The 21,694-nt window shown below is 38.9% G+C and overlaps 1 protein-coding gene across 6 annotated transcripts in view; it reads right to left on the bottom strand.

Moving 5' to 3' along the window:
- Positions 1 to 21,694, bottom strand: part of SBF2 (SET binding factor 2) — a 230,887-nt gene that overhangs the window by 168,659 nt on the left and 40,534 nt on the right. For 4 of the 6 annotated variants that reach the window (XM_030273779.4, XM_030273781.4, XM_030273784.4 and 1 more), the window contains exon 2: positions 17,635 to 17,723. In XM_030273779.4, the coding sequence (XP_030129639.4) occupies positions 17,635 to 17,723 (89 nt within the window). The remainder of the gene's footprint in view (positions 1 to 17,634; positions 17,724 to 21,694) is intronic. The other 2 variants (XM_030273780.4, XM_030273783.4) reach the window with 1 other exon arrangement.

Raw genomic sequence — 21,694 nt, 5'->3', positions numbered from 1 at the left:
TCCCTGCTTGGAAAAGGTCATTAAAATTCTTTTGTTTTTTTCAACATTTCCACACTTCTTAACTATGTGTTCCTGTATCAGACAGAAATTGAAAAGTCAAGAAAAAAACCTGACAGCAAGTACATAAAACCTGAAAGAGCAGCATCCACAATAACCATTCCCTCCTCCTCCTGCCACATCCCAGTGGTGGCCCACATAGTTCCCTTGGGGAGCTGTGCCCGGGCACTGCTCCTTGGAAGGTGATGCTGCTGCTCCTCTGCCAGGAAAGCAGCAGGTCAGACCGTGCTGGGCCAGCCAGGCCACACAACACAGCCCCACTCCAAGCCCTGGCTCTTTCTCTGTACAGAGAAGTCTCACACTAAGAGAGCTTTATGCCAGGATAGAGCCCTACCAGTAGCCCTGACCCTCTTTCCACAGAGGGCACTCTCACAGTAGGAATGAGCCCAACTTGGAAGGAAAAGCAAGTTCTAAAGGCAGGGGAGTAGGACTGTAACTCACACCAGCAAGAACCTACAGCAATTTGTTTGTTGGAAGTCCATGTGATAAACCTCATGCACACTTGACTCTTTCTGGTCTAGGAGATGGTGATGAATCTAAAGCCTGTTGCTGTCAGAGTGCATCACTCAGCAGTCACAATTATCTTTTGAACAATCATTAACTGTCATGGGCAGAAGGAAAGAAAGATCCAAGATAAGGAAAATAGAAAATTATCTTATTCCAAGATCGGGAAAATAGAAGTACACCTTAACTCCAGTAAGTTATATATAAAACTACATTTGAAAATTATTGAGAAATGTGGCAGAGAAATCTGCTAAGGAATGAAGATTAGAATCATCAAATCATTGAATATTCTGAGTTGGAAGGGACCAATCAGGATCATCAATACCAGCTCCTGGCCCTGCACAGGACATCCCCAAGAGTCCCACCATGTCCCTGGGTGCACCCTTCAAACACTTCCTGAGCTCTGTCAGGCTGGTGCTGTGACCACTGCCCTGGGAGCTGCTCCAGTGCCCAACCACGCCCTGGGGGAAGAACCTTTTCCTGATATCCAACCTAAACCTCTCCTTAATCAACTTCAGGCCAGGACCTTGAGTTCTGTCACTGGTCACCACAGAGAAGAGACCAGTGCCTGTCCCTCCTCATACCCCTGTGAGGAAGTTTGAACTGCAATGAGGTCTCTCCTCAGTCCCTTTTCTCCAGGTGAACAGACCAAGTGACCTCAGCCACTCCTCAAGCAGTCTCCTCTCCCACCTCCCAGCCCCTCATCTTCAATGCCCTCCCTTTGGTCACTGTCTAATAATGCCATACTTTTTCTATATTGTAGATCCCAAAACTGCATACAGGACTCGAGATGAGGCCGCCCCAGTGCCGAGCAGAAAAGGACAATCCCCTCAATTACTACCAAGATATGTTTCATCATGCATCAGTAGGAGAAAGCTTCTAAAAACTGAATATGATGGCTAAAATAAGAGCAAAGGTAAAATCCCTCAAAGAGGACTGAAAAAAACCCTCTAAGAAGTCTCGCAATGTTAGAGTTTCTCAGAGGGGTTCCTGGGGAAGTTCCCAGAATAAAACTGTATTTTGAAGGGGAAGCCGCAGAAGATTTTGGAAAATGAAAATGAAAGTATCAGAGAGCATGATTCCAAGTGTTCTGTGTAATCAAAATATATAATTATATAATCACAATATATAAATTGTGAGTTTCTGAAGACAAGACTCTTAGCGTTATTGGAAGTAGGCAAGTGTTTCATCTGTTTATAAAAGCATTATCCAGAATCTTTGCTTGCAAATAGCAAATGTGTACATCAAATAACAGAATTCATCAAATAACAGAACTAGTAACCCTGCAGAAAAATAAATTACACTGGAAAAGAAACAGAAAGGCTTCTCTACAGCTAGATCATAAATCACCTATTAACAGCTCTTCAACAAAAGTAAATGGATGCACTCAACACAATAGAGTCACTTAGTTAAAAAGTCTTTTAGACAGAAGATTCAAAAAACTCTCAATCAAATTAAATTATCATGGTATAGGGGAACAGTTCTCTTTTGAAGTAAAAGGTTATTTTTAAAAGAAAGAATAAATGGTTGTTTTTCTCCAAGAGATTCAAATCACACCTCTGCTGGGCTCTGTGCATGTGTCATAGGGGCTGATTGACTTAGGGTTTTTTTTTGTTTTCTACAGATAATTTCTGAACATATCACAAACATTCATCAGTAAATTTCATCGAGTCTGGGGACAGTAAAAGAATCTGGAACAGTCAATACTAAAGTCTTCTGTGACTGTGCATGAGAAGGTCTTACACTACCAAGCAAATGGGTGAGCATTACACGTTCCCTAACTGAAAAGAGGAAACTAAAGCACATGGAAACAGAATCCTGAAGATGCATATGCAATACCAGACTTCTTGATAGCACTCAGGAGAGGGAACTTGAAACATGGCTTAATTTAACCATGGCTATTACACATACAGTGTAATAGCTCTTAAAGATCTTCTAAATCCAACTCCCTGCCCAGGACACTTTCCACTATACCAGGTTACTCAGTATAATAAAAAGTAGATGGACCCCAACTCAGGGAAGAAATTATGATGTCAGTCTCCACATCAGAAGGCTGAAGGATAGCTTTATTAAAACTATATTATATTACATTAATATATTACTTAAATTAGATACTATACTAGTCTACATACCTCCTTCTTACTTACCCAACAAACCCGTGGCTCTCTGCTGAGCCTGAGACACGGCTGAATCCAATTGGTCATTGAACCCAAACAACCTTCACCAGAATGCAATCAAGCAATCACTTCAGGTAAACAATCTCCATACCACATTCCACATGGGGAAAACAAAGAAGAGATAATGATTGTTTTCTCTTCTTCCCTCTGTGCTTCTCCTGAGAGACAGAATTATGTCTCTCTCTGTCCAGAGAATGTGAATGTCACAACTCAGAGCCCCGTCTAACCTTGCCTTAAACACTTCCAGGGATGGAGCATCCACAGCTGCTCTGGGCAACCTGTTCCAGTGCCTCACCACTCCCATAGTGAATCTTCCCATCACCTCATCTAAACCCAATGTCCTTCAGTTTGAAGCCATTCCCCCTTGTCCTATCTCTACCTGCCATTGTAAAGAGTCCCTCTCCAGCTCTCTTGTAGCACCACCTCAGGCATTGGAAGGCTGCCAGACAGTTTCCCTTGGCCTTCTCTTCTCCAGGATGCACAACCTCAGTTCTCTCAGCCTTGGTGATCCAACCCTGTGGTCATCTTGGTGGTCCCCCTCTGGACTTGCCCCATCAGCTCCATGTCCTTCCTGTGCTAGGGAACCAGAGCTGGATGCAGTGTTCCAGGTGGGATCTCATCAGAGCAGAGGGGCAGAATCCCCTCCCTCCCCTGCTGCCCACAGGGCTTTTTGCAGTCTCAGCAGAAAGCACCCCCTGTGTGCACTGCCTCTTACTGGGCTCTGAAACTGTAGGTGCACTTGGCAAATCTCATTTACACATATCTAGATTGCATCTCAAAGTAGCTAATTGGCTCTCTCCTCTCTCTCTGGACCAGTGCTGGCACAGAGAACTGCAGCCTCTCGAACAGGAAAACCTAAAGAAGGGGTAACTCAAACTAAAAGAAAATGATGGACCACTCCTGAGCACCCTGCTCTTACCTCACTCAGTGCAAGACATCACTTACTGTGAAACTGAAACAGCACATTCTTTTCTACCACACTTAAAGCCAGTCATTTGAAGAGACAGGAGTCATTACGTTTCCTTCTTTGAACTTCAGAAACCTCTACTAAATTCAATCCCTCATTTGAATACTGTTTCCACACTGTAGTGAGGCTCTTGCGACAGACACGTAAGGCATTACCCATAATAGGTGAAATAGTGCACATAAAAATGCTGTTACCTAACTCACCGTAGTAAACTCATACTTTAAAAGGAAAGCTTATAAGCACTATCATATTTCAGCAATAAGACATAAAAGGGTGTGCATATGCTGTAATAATGACACACCTTAATAATATAAGAAGTATGTCAACTATTATCCCAGACTACACACCCTAAAATGCTTCAGCAAAAATTCCATCTATGTATTTAACAAATGAAATTAAGATACGTAGAAAAGATGTCTATTTAGTGGCTGATAAGCTCAAAATGTTCCATTAAAAAAACCCAGCCAATACATAAAACATGCCACCAAATACTCCTTTTCAGGTAATGCTTTCCTACCATTTCTTTTCATGATTAAACTACAAATACAGACTATTAAATAACACTTGCATCATTAAATGACTTCAGATCCTGCAAGAAGTAGTTAAAAAAGGAAGGAGAGCCAATGAAAATCTTGTTTTCTGTAATTTTGAGGTGTTCTTTAAAGCTTAATAAGCTTAATTATGAATTTTGAAAGAAAGGTACAGATAAAACCTTTAAGTTCTTCTTCTTTTTTTTTTTTTTTTTTTTTTTTTTTTTTTTTTTTTTTGTTAAACTACTTTCATCTTATCATTTCAACAACCAAAGAAACAGTTCAATAAAAACATCCCCCTTAGGTTAATCCTCAGTCTGAACTCAGAGGCTGAAGTTTGGTGGTTTTAGCTGAACGCTTACACACAACAGTACTTGCAGTCTAAAGCCAAAGTCAGCACAAAATCTGACATTTGATTACATTTTCCTTAATTACATCATTGTTCACCTTAGATCAAACGGAAACATTTTGGAAAATGTATTATTGAACATTTCACTGAATACTATCTACTTAGCCTTTGCCACACAAAATTCAAATATAATTATGTTTGTGGCAGCCAAAATAAACTATATTTAACACTGCTGTGCCTTCATTTTAAACCAAGCTAAAGTTTATTTAAATATTTATTAATTGTCTATGATTCCACAGAAGTTATTACTGCAAAACATTTTTCTCAGGCATAGCAACACAAATAGTTACTTTTTTCAGCTCAGGCACACTAGTACAAAAACTGATACCAACAATCTTTCAAGCCTAATCAAACTTCACAAAGTTATTGTTATTTATTTCTATTCACTTAATCACTCTTTGGTTATATAAAATTGAAACAGTATCCCAAATAATGTGAAGTTTTCACAGTTGTATTACCCAAACCCAGAGAAAGCTGCAGATACATATTTATTACAACAGTCACAGTTTTCAACTGCACAGCTGGAAACGCTGCTAATCTTTTGGATGAAAGACCTTCAGACATGAAATGACCAGAACACATCCTTTTAAGTAACAGTATTGATGAAAGTGTGACAAGAATCAAAGCTTGAATTTCAAACTAGAAAACTTCAGCCATGCTTCTATAAATAATTCAGCCATAACCCAAACCAGCAAGTGACTTTTCAGAGTAATTTTTGCTCCTCAGTGCCAATTCAATAACTCGCTGTGGATGCTGAAAAGCTGCTCATGCAGAAGTGGCTGCTGCAAACACACACTGGCCGTAGGAGAAAAATATTTAAATTGTGGGGAGGGGAGAATGTACTCTCCACCCACTTTTTGAAAGTCTTGCCAGTTCCTCTGCTTTTTGGGAGAAGATGATCAAATCTAATATGCAAGACATGAACCAGATATGAAAATGGTCCAACAACAAATCTTCAAAATTGCAAATGCCAACAAGTCTCTACAAGTATATTACCAGGCCAGAATGCAGGAAAATCCTTGTGAAATAAGGTTTTCTGGTATGCAGTTATAGCAAATAATCATGAGGTGATGCCGAGAACTAGACAAATCTGGTATTCAAGGAATGTTAAAAACACTGAGGTCACGAATGCACACTGGAACTTTAGTACTCACTTCTTATCCCGCTATTTTGACATTAAATCTAATTCATTCTTCATTCTAAGTTTATAAGCAGTGATTTTAATGAACATCTCTCTTGTCCACTGCTAAAACACATGTCAAAGAGGAAAAAATATAGTTAAAAAATGAAGCGAGGTTGATTCTGCATATGCCATGTACATAACAGGAGTATTGCTTGTTTTTAAAACACTACATTATACCATAGATCTGTCAGTAAACTAAAAAACAAATCTTCTCTCTCAGATGAAAATATTTCATTTATTTACATTTTTTTAGAATTATGCTTCCTGCACTCCTAGCTCATAGGTAAGCCTAAGAAAAAGCACCAAAATCATAACTACACTGGGCATTTTATTACTAAAAGAATATTTGGGTTGATTATAGTTCAGAGTAATATACTGCATGAATCCATACAAAGCAGTTACATAATCCAGCCTTGTCCTACCAATCTGTTTCACACACACCAGAATGGATTTGTGTTCAACTGCCTTTACTTAGATAAACAGCTAAAACCAAGCTCAGAAGACACAGATCATGCGAGAAGAGGGAGAGGGACATGAGCAGAAATTTAAAGCCATTTCTTATATTAAATTCCCCACAATTTATGGCAGACTGACAATAAAAATATTAGCAGCTCAGTAAAACAGCAGATCATTTTATTTGGAGGTAGGAGGTGTGACTACATATTATGTATTGTGTTAAAATTTCTTTAATCCTAATTTTATATATGTACTAGTTGCTTTCGTCCAAGTAACTTGGCAGAGATCCAAATCAGAAATATACTTTCAAATAAAAAAAAAGAAAAACAACATTTTTTTACTTGAGGATAACCAATACTGGTCAGTAACAGGGCACAATCTGCTTTTCTGATCTCCCTTTTGTCCATGTAATTAAAAGATCATTTCAAATCCAAATTAAGGAACCAGCCAGTGTAAAGGAAAGATGTGCAAGCAGTTTGGGGACACTTTTATGACAAAATCTGAACAGAAAAGTTCCTTCGAAAGCACCAGTAGTACTTTAGAGCATCAGTAACCTTTATGTTAGAGATATAAATCCAAGAAGGGCAGGAGGGGGAGCAGGGGAAATTTGCTTTTTTCTAAGGAAACATGCCAAGAGCAGGTGGTATTTTAAAGGATTTTAAACCTGCAAGACTTGTGATATCCAGTCGGAGCAGCTCAAGTTCCAAACAACATCCAAGAGAAGACTTGGGTGTCAGAGTTCTCCCTCTTTGCCCAGCTTCACTTCACAGCTCAGATTTAATTAATTGCAGGCTGAGCAATAGCTACAAACTCTGAAAGGATCACCATACAAGCAGCTTTAGCCGCAAGTAAAGCCTGAACTGCCTCCTGTCCAAATCTGCAAGTTGGAGCTTCATTGATTCACATTAGCAGCCAGTTGAAATGCCTCATTTATTACTCTATTTTGGATTTTTTTTTCCTTTTTAGTTTATGCCAGTATCCATGACAGCTAAATAAAAGCACCTGGTCAAGTGATGCTTAGACAGTTTGTCCTTGAAAAACACAGACACTGCAATCCAACAGAGCCCAGAGAGGTCTCTCTTAGCAACATTTAATAAAGTTCTAACCCTCCATGGATCAGCTGCACCATGAGCACTCCTCTGAAAAATCTGTCACTTCTGCACTGGTTTAATTCTGACATCCACAGAGCAATGAGGACTGAATAAAAAGGAAAAGTTTTGCTAGGAGCAGTCCAGGTAAACTGCTGGCAAAACTACTGGTTCCACACTTGGAATTCATTACAAGAAGCCATGCTTGTGGCAGATCCCCACTCAGGAGAAGTTCAAAGACAAAAATTCTTCTTGGTGATTAGCCCTAAACTCAGCACTTACTAATCACATCAGAATATAGTTCTAATTTTCTTCTTCATCTTAATACAAACTGTGTTTTGTGTATAAAAGTAATTATTTCTTTACTCTTTTACCTTATTATGACCAAACTCAAACTCCTGTTATAACAAATATATATATAATTATTATTTATTGACTTCTACTTAAAATAAGATTTCTTCAGTAAAATTCTCATAGTCATTTATCAAATCCATACTGAAATTAGGATTAGAACCATACCAGAAATTATAAAATACCACATTACTAAAGAAAAATACAGGAGGAAGAAGGCCATTTAAACAGCCTAGCCACCTTTTGTATTGTCTAATCTTGAAGTTTATGAATAAACTTATTTTTCCACCTACAAATGCCAGGTTTTGTATAAAAGAAAATTCTTTGTTACTGGGATATAGACAAGAGTCCAAAAAGGTTGTACAATAAAACCTGCAAATTTCAAAGTGGTTTGGCCAATTCCATGCAATCACCCAAAAGCCAGCACCACCATGCTGTACTGAAACAATATTTACTGTTTGTTTTATAAACAAACAAAACATCATCCCTTCCTCAGGATTCAAAAACTGAGCTCTGTTTGAAACTGCAGTTGCGGTGGTACTGGAGACCAACAGGCTATTTTTGGGGGGGGGGGGAAGAAATTTGGTTATAAGCCTCCGAGTCCTTTCCCAGGAATTTGCCATGGCACAGCCTCAGTCAGACACTGAAGCACTGGAATCAGCTGCTTTCTGCATGGGTGCTGTGTCAGGTGCATGCCTGGAGCCACTCTGCCCTTTATGGAAACTGGAAATCAGAAATTATACCAACTGGGAACTGCAGAAAGCCTCTGCACTGATCTTTCTGCTTGGCTTCAAACTGGATAATGCAATGACAAAATGAGCTGTGGCCCACAGAATGCACAAAATTGTGAAGTATCATCACAAGATTTATCAATATTCTTTTCTGTCCTTTGGTGAACACAACTAGGACACACCTTTTATAATTTACTATTAGTAAGTACTTACACTGCATAAAGGCTTCAAAAAAGTTTTCAAGTTTAAGAAGCCAAGCTTTAAAACCACTAAAATGATTTAAGCCAGCATAAGAAACCTGCATCAAAACACAACAAAATTTTTGTAGAGTACAAACTAAAAGGTCAGTCAAATTGGGGAGTTGGGGGAATATAATGATTTACAAGTACTACTGATTAGAAATTCTTAGCATGAAAAGTATCAGCTTTAACAAACCACTAACAAATTTGTTCAAAAAAAGAGTAAAATACCCTTTATTTTCCATTAATCTGTTTTCTTGAACTATTAGAAAACATTCCAAAGTGATTTACAGTCATAGGAATCAACTTCACAGATAAATTATTTCTGGATTCCCAGAACACATTCAACGACCCAGTTCAAGTTTCACAATCTTGTCTCCAGCCCAATAGGCTGTGTTTGATTAGCTGCACATCATCTGCCTCTCTGCACAACCCCAGAGAGGAGCTCTTTGTGCAAACTGGATATATGGTTATAAATTCAACACACAACACTCTTGCTGGCTGGCTTTCTCCAAAACCACACCAATTCTCAGCTCCCTGCACAAACACACAGAAAAACCAAACCTACCAAACAAAAAAACCCCACAAATGTCAGTCCAAAAATTGGCTCAATTTAGCACGTCAAGAGTAAAAGAAGTTCCAACTTGCTACAGAAAGCTGACAATCTGTAATAAGGACCTGAAACAAAACATAGGATTTTAAATAACAAACTGCAAAGTGGTTCTGAGGTAATTCAGTGGTTTTCAGGATTGTTACATTTGTCCAATATTCTCTCTCTGGTACTTACAGAAAGATGATCCTATGGTGATAAAGTTTGCTATACTTAACAGCGAGGGCAAACACCTGACAATCCTCCCAAGACCAGATCTCATCTCCCATGGTAACCCACAGTTGTTCTTCATTCATCTCCACTCTGATGTCCCAGCCTGGCTCTGATGTCCCAGTCTGGTCCCTTGGCATGGCCCTTTCTGCAGAGAAGCAAATGAGAAGGCACGCAAGAGAGCCAGAGCCTTTCCTTTTCAGATTAACAGATCCAAGAAGAACCTCAGGAGATTATCCAAACAATTCCCCTTTCCATGTCATACTGTTAGCCTCACATAATGTCATTCTCCATCAGAAACAAATAAGACTGCTCAAAATTTTCATTCTAAATAGCATGAGCCTCACTAATTAAAGATTTATTACTGCTTACACCAAATTTCCTTTGCTAGAGAATCCATTCGCTCACCATATTCTCAAACAAGGGCAAGGAGAGCAGTTTATCCTCTTCACTTTATTTATCTGAAGTCTTCTCAAGTCTAACCTCTGGCCATCTCAGAATAGTGCTAACCTTTATTCAAAAGTTAAACTTCTTTGATTCATGCTGAGCACAACTTTGTTATTTGTGGAGACAACAGATGGGGAAATGTAGACACTGTACACAAATAACTTAGAGAGGTACAGTCATCTGCACATGGCATGAGGAAAAACTGGAAACAGGAGTTTGTATAGCAACAGAACTGGATGTCACAGTGCACACAAATTCGTTTCAATTCATTTCTGTGTGCTTGGGTCAGCATAAAAACAGTGCTGTAAACCCAGAGGGTGCAGCACTCACAGGAGTTTTAACTGACTTAGAAATGTACATTGGGTTGTGTCTCTCCAGATAAATTGCCCTTTTGTTGCTTGCATCCCAAACTTACATGGATTTGTGTTCATATAGAATTATTCTGAAATAATCAGTGATGATTACTCCATAGTGGAATAGGTCAATTAGGCTAAAGAACCTCCTCTGATGTTAAGGATATGCTCAGCTTTTCAAGAACATGTGTCACACCACAGTCATGTTCTGCATTCATCCAAGTCAACTTTCAAGTATAAACTCACATTTTTTAAAAACACAAAGTCCATCTGTAACCAGACTAATCATAAAGTTGGAAATCATTAAAATCATAATTTTTTTCCCCAAAATTTTTGCTCTCACATACAAAAGAATAGGATTTCTGCTCTTCAGTTTTGGCTTCTGGAGATACAGCCCATTTTCATATCATGTGTTTGGGATGTATGCTGCTCTCCCTTTTTAGTCAAGAGTTTTTCAAGAGCTTTAAAAAACACAAAAAAACAAGGAACAACAAAAAACATTTAATATTTCAAATTCAGAACCTTCAGGAAAAGCAGGGTTTCCCAGGAGACTTACCACAGACAAGTCTGTAAGTTGTAAGGTGGAAATACTGAGACACTCACAGAATTTTGTCAATGTTACAACACCTCATGGCTTTACTGGGGGTCTCAGAATCTCCTCTGCAGACTGTTACACAAAAACCCCAAAGCAGAGACTTAGAGAGAAGCCTACATTGCAGTATTTCCTCTAATTTTTAAACAAAATTAGGAAAACTTAGGCAGAGGTAAGAAAGATACTGAAGCACAAATAAAGCTTGGGTGGACAAGAGCATCTCATGCAGTCAAGCATTATCTGTGGAGATGACAGACATGAACAAAGAAAACCAACACAAAGCATTCTGTGAATCTAAAAATCTGCACTTCCTAAGAAAGCTCGTAAAAATGGCTTTCTCCTCCAGAAGAGCTGAAAAGAATTTAACTTCAGATGAAGTGTGTGGATCTTAAAGCACCATGATAGACACAAAAAAAGTTACACTTCAATATACTCCATTGAAAGATTAGAGAGCTGGAAAAGCTAAAATTCCGAACAGGTGTCACTTCAGTATTTTACCATTTCTACCAAACCTGTTGACTCTAGTGCTCTGATGTGCCCTGATATTTTTCAAACTCAAAACAAAACTGAGCAGATAAAGCATACTAATTGAACACTTTGACAGCACCTAGTCAAGTGAGACAAAATTATACTACACAAGAACTACTTGCAAGTCCTTAGATACAAATATCAAATTATTTTATCACATTAGTCTACAAAATGCAGAAGTTTACATCCATTCAGCATAACCAGATTCTAAAACCACAATGTAGCTGTTCTACAGAACAGCAGAAATGTAACTGTAAAATACACCACATTAAGGGCACTCTAAGTTGTCTAGTGGAAGCTAATATGTTCAAAGAATATAAGCTTAGTCCAGAAACACTCTGACCCCAAAAAAAATCTCTGTACTTTTGCTATCATCTGTTTCCTGCTAAGTGCTCAAAGCACCTACTCTGTAATATGAGAATAAAAACAACACAATGCATTTACAAGTGCTACACTGAGCTCCGCTGTGCAGTTGTTCAATGAAGAATTACATATGTAATGATTCTTGAGAGGTAAAAAATGTTTGAGGGGAAAGAAGAGCAAAAAATCCCCCATCACAGCTGACCAGGTGCACTGAAGGTTAAATGGATATTGTAGACAACTCTTTATTCAGGTCCTTAAAAGAATTAATGTTTGAGAAAAATTGGCTTACAGATCAGTTAGCTAAGACTGAAGCATTTAAAGATTAACTTCTTTAAAACTTTAATCACTTCAGGTCTTAACTGTCTAATCTGCAGCCCTAGTTGTCTCTTGTGTCTTACTTAAAATAAGCAGTGAAATGTTGAAGCATCAGATTTTTTTCCTCAGAAAAGATGCCTTATACCAAGGTGGCAAAACAAAAGTAATACAAAGATCAGCACTTAAAATTTAAAAGTATTGCTTTTGACTGAATGTGTCATGATTTCCAGAGACTCTGCAGTGGAAGTTTCCAGAAGTTCAGGAGTTTTGAAAAACTTTTCCACTTTAAAATCTGGCCTTCTTTTAAATGTCTTCAGTGGAGTGCAACTTTGAAGATAAACGAGCTGGGTTTTGGTGGGGTTTTTTTATAGCTTTTTTCTCCCCATTCCAACTGTAAAGCTCCAAAAGAAGTAAAGATCAGTTAAGATCTCAGAGGTAGAGCTGTAACTCATAAATTATGTATGTAAAAATGAAGTGGAAATCTGTACAAGACCAACTAGATCAGTCAGAATACAAATACACTTTGAAAATACCATTCCTTACTCTCATTTTACAAAACTCATGTGGTTTTTTGTATCTCAGGTTAATTGCAATTTGAAAGTTGAATCCAGTTTTTCATAAAACACATACTCCAAATCCATTTAAGAGTTTATGTCTGAGGCAAAACAAAGGTGCAGAAATGCTGAGCTCCACAGCTAAGGAGGAATAAACTGATTCCAACAACTCCAACTCCTCCTTTAGAAGGAAGTAGGCAACCTTCCAGATCCCAAAGAGATACCTGCTGCCTTTCTTTTTCTCTTAGTCTCATAACTTGTGTAAGTGCTCTTCAAATAGTTATATTAAATAGCAATTTTTACCAATTAAAATAAATTTTAGAAGTAATTATTTGGATAGGTGATTAGCTTGTCTAGAAATACATGTAAATTTCTATACTTGACCGCACTTGAAATTCAAATTACTGAATCGTGACACTGCTGCTAACACCAGCACCAGTTACAGTGGGAAATTTCCCATTTCCCAACTTCCTTTCTACTCACAAACTGTAGAAACATATCATACCCAGTTCCAACTCCAGACAATGTAACTGTTTCTAGGTATGACTTTCCTTGGCCTCATTAAGAGCAGCCTCCCAACACTGAGTAATGATGAATTAGTTTAGCTAATTTAGCCCTGGGACAAAAATGACTTTACAGCGTAACATTACATACCAAAGCTTCCTCTGATGTGTAACTAATTATGATGTCTAGAAAGTTACACAGTGGAATTAACACTGCATTAGAAATAAGACAAATATGCAGAAACATAAAGCTTATTCAACCAATGCACACTCTCGAGCATTCTTTCTACAAGCAAGATCAAGTTGAATGTCCTCATCTTACACTGCTCTGTACATTTCAGCTGACTTTACAGGGTTATTTTTACACTTAAGCTGCATCTGAAAAAACTTCTCAGAAACAGGCAGACTATGTAGAAGGATACCTAAAACGGTTCATTTCAATATCATTGGGGGCAGGTATCAGATTGGTGTGTTCTAACTGCATTCTTTCAAAAACCAATGACTGAAATGCGTTTCTGAGGCAAATATTTTACTAACCTTAAGAATGAGCATAAATCTCTGCTTCACAAAGTCAGCTTACTTCCATGGAACTGGAAGAAACTCACTCCAACCTGCATTTGCCAGTAAATTGCAGATGGACTGCTATTTGTCAGAAAAATGAAGATGCTCTGATTCTAAACTGAAATTGTTCCTTAAATTTCTCTTGAATAGCCCACAAAAGGTTCTAACAAATGAAAGGAGTGCATTTTATTGCTTCTGAAGTAACACTTAATATATTATAATATATAACATTAAGAAATATTATATCTTATTCACAGTTACGTCACACAATTTAACAAGTGGTAAAAAAGTCTTCAGGCCCTTAGCAGCTACTGCAATTATCAATAACCCATTGCAAAAGACTTCAGGTATGTTTCACAGCAATTTGCAGGTGGCTTATCAAAGTTTCTGCATTCTGTTATAAACACAAAAGGTTTAAAGCTGTGAAATCTTCAGTGAAATGGCAAATGCAAAAAGATTTTTCTTAATCTTTTTAGATCATTTCAGGGGATGCAGACAAGTAAGAGGTGTAGGAAAACACTGACCAACACCTCCTGACAGCATCATTCCCTCAGCAGAGACTCATGGTTTTCCTCACCACCGACAATCAGAAGACACATAATTTACTGAACACGACAGATTAAAGTACTTGAATAAAACTGAATAGAGTATATTTCAGTTGAATTCTGGACAATACATTTACTCCCAATCTCATGTGTTTGTGACCAGAACATAGCTATTATACTACTCTATAAAAATAGACACAGTTGGAGCAACTCTTAATCCTTTAATCCAGAACACACATACACCAAATACAACACCCTTCAGTAAAGTTCAGACTGCAATTACGTTTTATAATGACCCTATTCTCTGTATATTTGTGTCAAACTACCAAAACTACAAAATATAGACAAAGGTGAAATTGAGTCATCATTCCTAGAGAAGATGCTCTCAAAATGATCCCTTTTCACTCAGTCAAAGGCAGGTCCAGTAGGCCCAGTTTGTCCCATGGGTGCCTGTTTAGGCAAAACTGGGCTCAAAAATTTAGTTAAATATCACTTGATGCGGTTTTCTTATTTAACTTTAAAATTACCCACACAACTCCACTCCTTACATTGCCTTAATTATGTCTAAGAAATCTGATCCCATGAATTCAAGCCACAAGGATGGGGGGCATGAAGGGCTGGCAAAGAGAAGAGCCCTCCAAAAAACTCTCAGAGGATTTTCATCTATCATTTTGGCTGGAGCTTGGACTAATGGCATCTCTACAAGCTACAGAGACCACAAAGGTTCCCAGAAGGCATTTTCCATCTTAAAGCACTAAAGCTTGAGGGGTGGGGGTGTGCACAGGTCTTCCACTTTTCTTGTCCCATAAAATGCCATTAACAACATAAATGGGACATAACTGGTAGATCACTTAGGGACACAGGAGTTCTCACTGCTGGAGGTTTTCGAGATGAGACTGGAAAGGGTGGAAGGTGGTAGGATAATCTCAGCTATGCCTCCTCTCCCATGAAAGGCTGGACCAAAGCACGTTTCCAGGTCCTTTCCAGCCTAGGCTGTTCTGTGGATGTATCACCCATTACATGTCAATACAAATCACCCCATTCAATCTATCTTATTGGGAAAAAAAAAAACAAACTGGAAAAATGACACAAATGTCTAAATTCTCAGGCAAAGAATTCATAGAAGAGCTGAGAGGGCTGGCAGCAAGTGAGTGGCATGCTGTGATCATCACCAATAATCAGCTGAAGGTTTTCACAGCAGGAGAACCACCTTTGACAAAAGACAAGACTCAAACAGCAAATTTCCCTTCAATCCTATCATTAAGCATGAAAAGCTTTGGCCTTTTTCCTTCATGAGAACACAGTGAAGAGAGCTTGATATGTTTTTCAGATACAAACCATGGCTTTTTTTCCATTTATCAGAAACCATACAGATCTTTCAAAGAAGATGAAGTACATTTAATAGGAAATTGACTCAAACTTCTCATAGAACTAAGTGCTATTAATAAATATGTCTCTCTTCAGTCTCATATACATTTTTCAACTATTCTATTCTTACCTCTTTTCCCCCATCTCTTTTTCCTTAAATTTTGCCTAAGGAAAAACATATTTAACAACATTTGCCCTTAATGATATTAAATCTGCCCTTAAGGTGACAAACAGAACATGGTCATGCAGCTTTTCTTCTTTCCTTTCCATGAATTAATGTTGATTCATCTAAGACTCATCCAAAACCTTGAAAAAAACTTCCTGCCAACATCTGACTTTCGTAAGTGATTTACTTTAGTACTTGATCTCTGCACTGTCTCTATCTCCTCAATCTTCATTAACTAAAATTTTATTTACCACACTTGGAAAGCTGATCAGAATTTGACTGATTTTGCCAACTGGATGAATCGATGTTCTTAAATTGTCAGATTTTGTTTTAGTTGGAAAGCTTAAAGTCTTAATGGCTTTGCCTAAAGAGTCATTTGAGAATTGATACAGAAATAACATTTTTTTTCCCATTAAAAGAAAATCTTCCTTTAGAACGGTGTTTCTTGTGGCGCTAAAATCCTACAATTAAACTTAAGTGGGAGATAACACCTGGGCACAGATTAAGATTCACTGCTTCAAGAGAAGCTGTGCCTACTCCGTATCTTCACAGGTAGTCAGACCCATTGCTTTCTCTGAAGGAGGTCAGGCAGATCTGTGGGACAGAGGAAATCTCACCATGACTCAGCCTCTGGGCTCATTTGAGGCAAGATGAACCCTCCTGCTCGAACCTTGGAGCTTCCCCATTTCAGCAGAGCTCGGCATTGCCAAACCTGCTGTTGTGCAAGTGCACCACAGAGGCTGCAATTCCATCACGTGTGTGAGAAATCGTGCTCACCCCAAAGACCAGGGCACGGCAAGCCCTTGAAAGCCCAGGCTGGTGCCCCAAAGCCCCGGGCTGGTGCCCCAAAGCCCCGGGCTGGTGCCCAGCTGTGAAGAAATGAAACCACAGAGGTGTAGAAAAGGAGCGCGCAGCCGTGTACGCCAGCGCAGGGAGTGAAGGCACCTCTCAGGGAGAGAGCAGAAGCAAGGAGCTGAACACTGCCTGAAAGGTGCCAGGCTGGGCAAAGCTGCTTTGTTGGCTCTACCTGTGCAATAAATTCAGTGAAGAGTCGCTGTCTTTGTCCTCTGCAGCTGACTGTGCCCCACAGCACAGAGACTCCTATTGCAACATTTCCTAGAGCCCATCTCCTCCTGTAGCTCATCCTGTCCCAGAAGTTGCTCAGTTCACACCAGTGAAAGTTTCACTCTGACTTCTCAGAAGCCTCATTTCAGAATATGACCACAGTCCTTCATTTCTCATCAGGATTTTTAGAGACAAGATGCTGAGTGAAACCCTGATCCAATTGAGTGAGAGACACCTTTTCATTGCATCCCACAAGAAGAGACCAAGGAAGGGAAAGAAGCAGCAACTTGGGAATTTTCTATTCAAGATCGATCCCTGCACACCAGCCTTGCTGACCAATAATAAATCCAATTTATTGAGATATCATATTCATTTCTTTTTAAAATCCACATTATATAAATACACATTTGTAATTATTTGAACATGACAATGAAAAGTCATCTCCCATCTGAAGGTTGCTCACAAAAACATAGGGGCACAAAGAATCATTTCTTTTAAATACACTGTTTATAAATTTGCAGCAGACATTTTCTATATTCTAGGAATATTTACTTAGCTGTACATACCAGAAGAAATTATCTTCTGTTAGCCAAAATTGTTGTTCTTAAAACTATTACCTATCCCCTGTGCTCACTAATTTCTACCCATGCCCTGCTGGGTTAAACAATACAGATTTTTCACATTGTTGATGTGAAGGCAGGTGTATCTTCCAACTGCACGTGAAAGAAATTCTAAAAATTATCAAATGTAATGCAAACTTACCAACTCTATTCCCTGTGGAAAAGGAGTGTCTTCCCAGTCCTTCTGGGGAAATCTTTGTATTATTTTCCCCAAACCTTCTGTTGGTCCTGCTGAAAGATAAAACTCAATTACTTAAAGGCAAACTGGTGGAATTGAAGTCACCATGTATTTGAGAATATTTTCAAAATATACCCAATATTAGTAAGTTTTTTGCCACAAGAGGCAGAACACACTCTTCTAATGTGTCTTGCAAGTTATATAATAAATACAATCTTAACATTTTCTAGCAGGAACATAAGGAATCACTACAGGAAATGAAGCTACGAGCTGTATCCAGCCTCTGCCTCTCACGCACATTTTCAAAGTGATAAATGATTATTGATAATTTCGGTCTCTCTCTACAAACAGCAGTGAGTTTAAGAATAATACAATGGATAATGTGATATCTAAAAAAGAAAGCAATAGTTTCTCAAGAAGCAATTTTCCAAAAGAAGCCTATAGATTGAAATAAATCTGCAGATTAGAACATGATTCATCCAGGACACACTAGCTCTCTGCCAGTATTTCTCACTGGTTTCCTTAGACAAGTCAGCAGTGGTTTTCCACACAGAAAGACGCGAAGAAAACCTGATAATTTCTGGTAACTTTTCTGATGCAACTGTCCTCTTTTTTTACATGTTCCTTTTTTTGGAAGCAACAGGGCTATATAGATAAATTTTGGAAACACCACAATTGTAGCGCTGTGTCAGCCTGAATGGTACAGGAATGCATGTACAAACAGGAATTTTGGTTTTACCTTCTGAAATCCTGCAATAAATCCTGCAAAAACCTTTCCCTGATAGCCAACCCTAATTCAGCTTCAGGCCATTCCATCAGGTCCTGGTGCTGGTCACCAGAGAGAAGAAACCAGTTCCTGCCCCTCCTCTCGCCCTCATGAAGAAGCTGTAACTTCAAAGAGCCCAGGTCCCTTTCCACAGGGCTGCTCTCCAGGGTGTCTCATTGTTCAGTCTGCCCACAGATCAATGGCAAAGTTGGAATTTGCAACCATTAAAAATACCTTTTAATAGCTGACCCGCCCTATCTAATTGAATCATCTTTTCTTTAAAGTTGTATCACAAAATTTTGAGATTAAGCATTCAAATTGCTAAAAATTTTCTTATCAAAGACAATCTTCTCAAATATGTTCTTCTTAAAACTGTATTCTGATATTATGAAGCAGTCCAATTTACATATTAGTAGTAGCAGTCCATATGTGTTGCCTCCTCTGCAGACACCCAGGCAGCAGCAATGAATACATTACTCTCCTGGCTTTACCATAAAAAACCATTTTCAGTCTGACACAACTCAAGTCTGCTAGCATAAATCAGTGTTATAGTGAAAGAAAATAGGCTTCCTCTAAGCTTCCTGCTAATCTACAGTTTGAGTTTGCTGTTATCTTAAAACCCACAAACCATCTTACAAGGCATTTGGGCAGAACCAATCTGATGGGTCAGTAAGAAGTTAGTAAGTTGTCTCCAGTTTGTGCATATTTACACTTAACCTTCTGGAACTGTCTCTTGGGAATAATCTCAGAACAGATGTTCTTGGGACAATGGCCATACAAACTACAAAGAGGAAAACTCCCAAAAGCAATCTCAGCCCCAAGGTAGCACAGTGTGACTGCCAAGGGCAGCCTGCTGATGGGCTGCAATCTCACAGAGCTGGGGGCTCTGTACAGCAGCTCAGCAAGCTCAAAGCCAAGGGAGTAGCTCAGTTACAGAGGAGCTGCAGAGATGCTCACAAGGCAGAGCCAGGATGTGCCAGAAAGCAAGGAACAAATTCAGACATGGCTCCAGCTGCAGTTTTGGTAAGAAAAAGGAGCTCTCTGTTACTGTAACAACTGAACAGGGTCACCAGTCACTGATCCCACTGTTTAGTGTTCCCCTCATGTGCTCTATCAAAGCTTTTCCATTGCTTTATGCAGAGAGCAGTAGTGAGTGTGGAGCAGGTCACTGCATAAAGGGGCTGCTCCTTCATTGACTCAGTGTCAGAACTTCTCCCCTTGGTGAGTTCAAGTCTCAAATGACCACATTATCTGCTTATCCTGAGTCATATCTCTGTCAAATCTCTTCTTCCTCCAGTTGTTCTAGGGCTGGCAGGTGGCACAAAGAAGAGACAGCAAACAAATGCACCCACGGCAGGGTGAGCACAGACACCCTCCAGGCAGAGCTCAGCTTGCAAGAAAGGGCAGAAGGACCGAGCTGAAAAGACATTTCTGGAAAAGGAAATATCCAAGAGTTACAGCAGCAAACAGTCCCTGCTCTGTATATGCTATCTAAGTTTCCCTGTGGAAACACACGTGACTTTTTTAAACTCTGAATTCAGTTTACAAGAGACTGAGACCTCTGACACTACTTACACTTAACTACACTTGTAAATAATGACATTCAGGAAAGTAGCTCAAAATTTCTTCTACTTCATCATGTTCTGAAGCTAGCAATCCTTCTAGTTCTCTTTTTACTTGACTGCTACAAAGACTCTCCCTACATTACAGTAGAGGAAGCTCTTAATTCAGAATTGAGAGATGTACACTTTCTTTTAAGAGTTTTTAATATTCTCTCCTCTATGTGAAAAGCTTATCAGGTTTTTTAGGTTGCTTTCCTTAGAAGGCCACTAATGCTGGCCACCAGTGTTAGAGTTTACTGTGTGTAATTCCATTTTGCTTTCAAGAAGGATACTAAAACTCCATAGGAATTTCCCTGAAGAAAATGATGTGCTGTTGAGCATTTTATGAAAGCCACCATAAGACAAACTTCTTATGCTGCCTGAACTTGCACTTGAGGTCACCTCTGGGATCAAAGAAAAAAACTCCACACATCCCATGGAGCAGCTCCCTAGGAGGTGCAGCACCATGTCCCTCCTTGTGTCCCCAGAACCAGCCTGTCCCCACTGGTGGGAAAACACCTGAAAACCAAAATGCTTTCATCCCACCTCTAGTTCAGCCCCAACTCATTTGGTATCCGAGTTCTCAAAACCTTTAGAAAAGGATCCTGTTCAGAACAGCTCACAGAAGCCTCACAAACATTCCAGGTATTAAACAGCCAAACTTAAGGCCCACAGCAGTAACGATGAATCTTCAGGAAGCCGTCAACATAAATACAGAGACTATAATTTTCAAAAAGTTCACGGAACAGTACATGAAGGATGTATCACAGAAATGCAACATTTTAAAGGGAGGGAAAAAGGGAAGTGAACAGCTCTGTGTTCAACATATGAGCATTAGAAAAGTATTCACATCCATCAGATATGAGTAAAAAAATAAAAACAAAACACCAACAGAAGGAGCACTGTTAATCCTTCAACAGAAAAGTCCTGTGATACAGATTTACAAATCTACTTATAATGCATAAAATCTAACTATTTCACATGATTTCTTAAGTTTAATACAATAGAGATAGGTAGGAGACACGCTTTCCATCCCACTAAAATTTGGTTGGGCTTGAGGGGATTTTTGGGGTTTCTTTTTTAAACGAATCTGCACTTGTTCAAAATTAGGGCAATTCTTCAGAATCTTCTCAGAGTTTTCTATGTTTGCAATCACGAGGTAAAATTCATTGCAATTTGATAAATTTGAAAAATAAATAAAATTATTCTTTTCAACTACAAAAGTTACTGAACTACAAGCTGCCTTCTTTGGGAAATGTTTCAACCCAGAGCACTTGAAAGAATCTCCTGTGTAAAAGAAGACCCAGCAGCTGCACTTCCTTTAATAACAAACCCAATCCAGTACCATATGCTCACCACATTTTCCCAATACTTTATATTGCAATTACTGTTGATTTTCTGTTGACATTTTTCAATCTAACCAGCAAAATAACAGCAGAATTACAGTAAGTCCCTAAATCCCATGGTTTGGGGTGAGGGGGTGTGGACACTATCTGCCTTCAGCTGACTTTTATTAAATCATCCAACTTTCAGCAGAGCAGTTGTGTCTGAAAATAACAGATTATCCAAGAGGTGGCTGCAACTCAACACCCAAGTGAATTTGCATTCTTGACTGCTTTTGCATAAGAGGAAGAAACAGACTATCAGGTCATGGGAT

This window comes from Taeniopygia guttata, chromosome 5, assembly GCF_048771995.1.
Source record: "Taeniopygia guttata chromosome 5, bTaeGut7.mat, whole genome shotgun sequence".
NCBI classification, from domain to species: Eukaryota; Metazoa; Chordata; class Aves; order Passeriformes; family Estrildidae; genus Taeniopygia; species Taeniopygia guttata.
The sequence above is the reverse complement of the archived record's forward strand: the minus strand, read 5'-3'. Positions and strand labels throughout refer to the sequence as shown.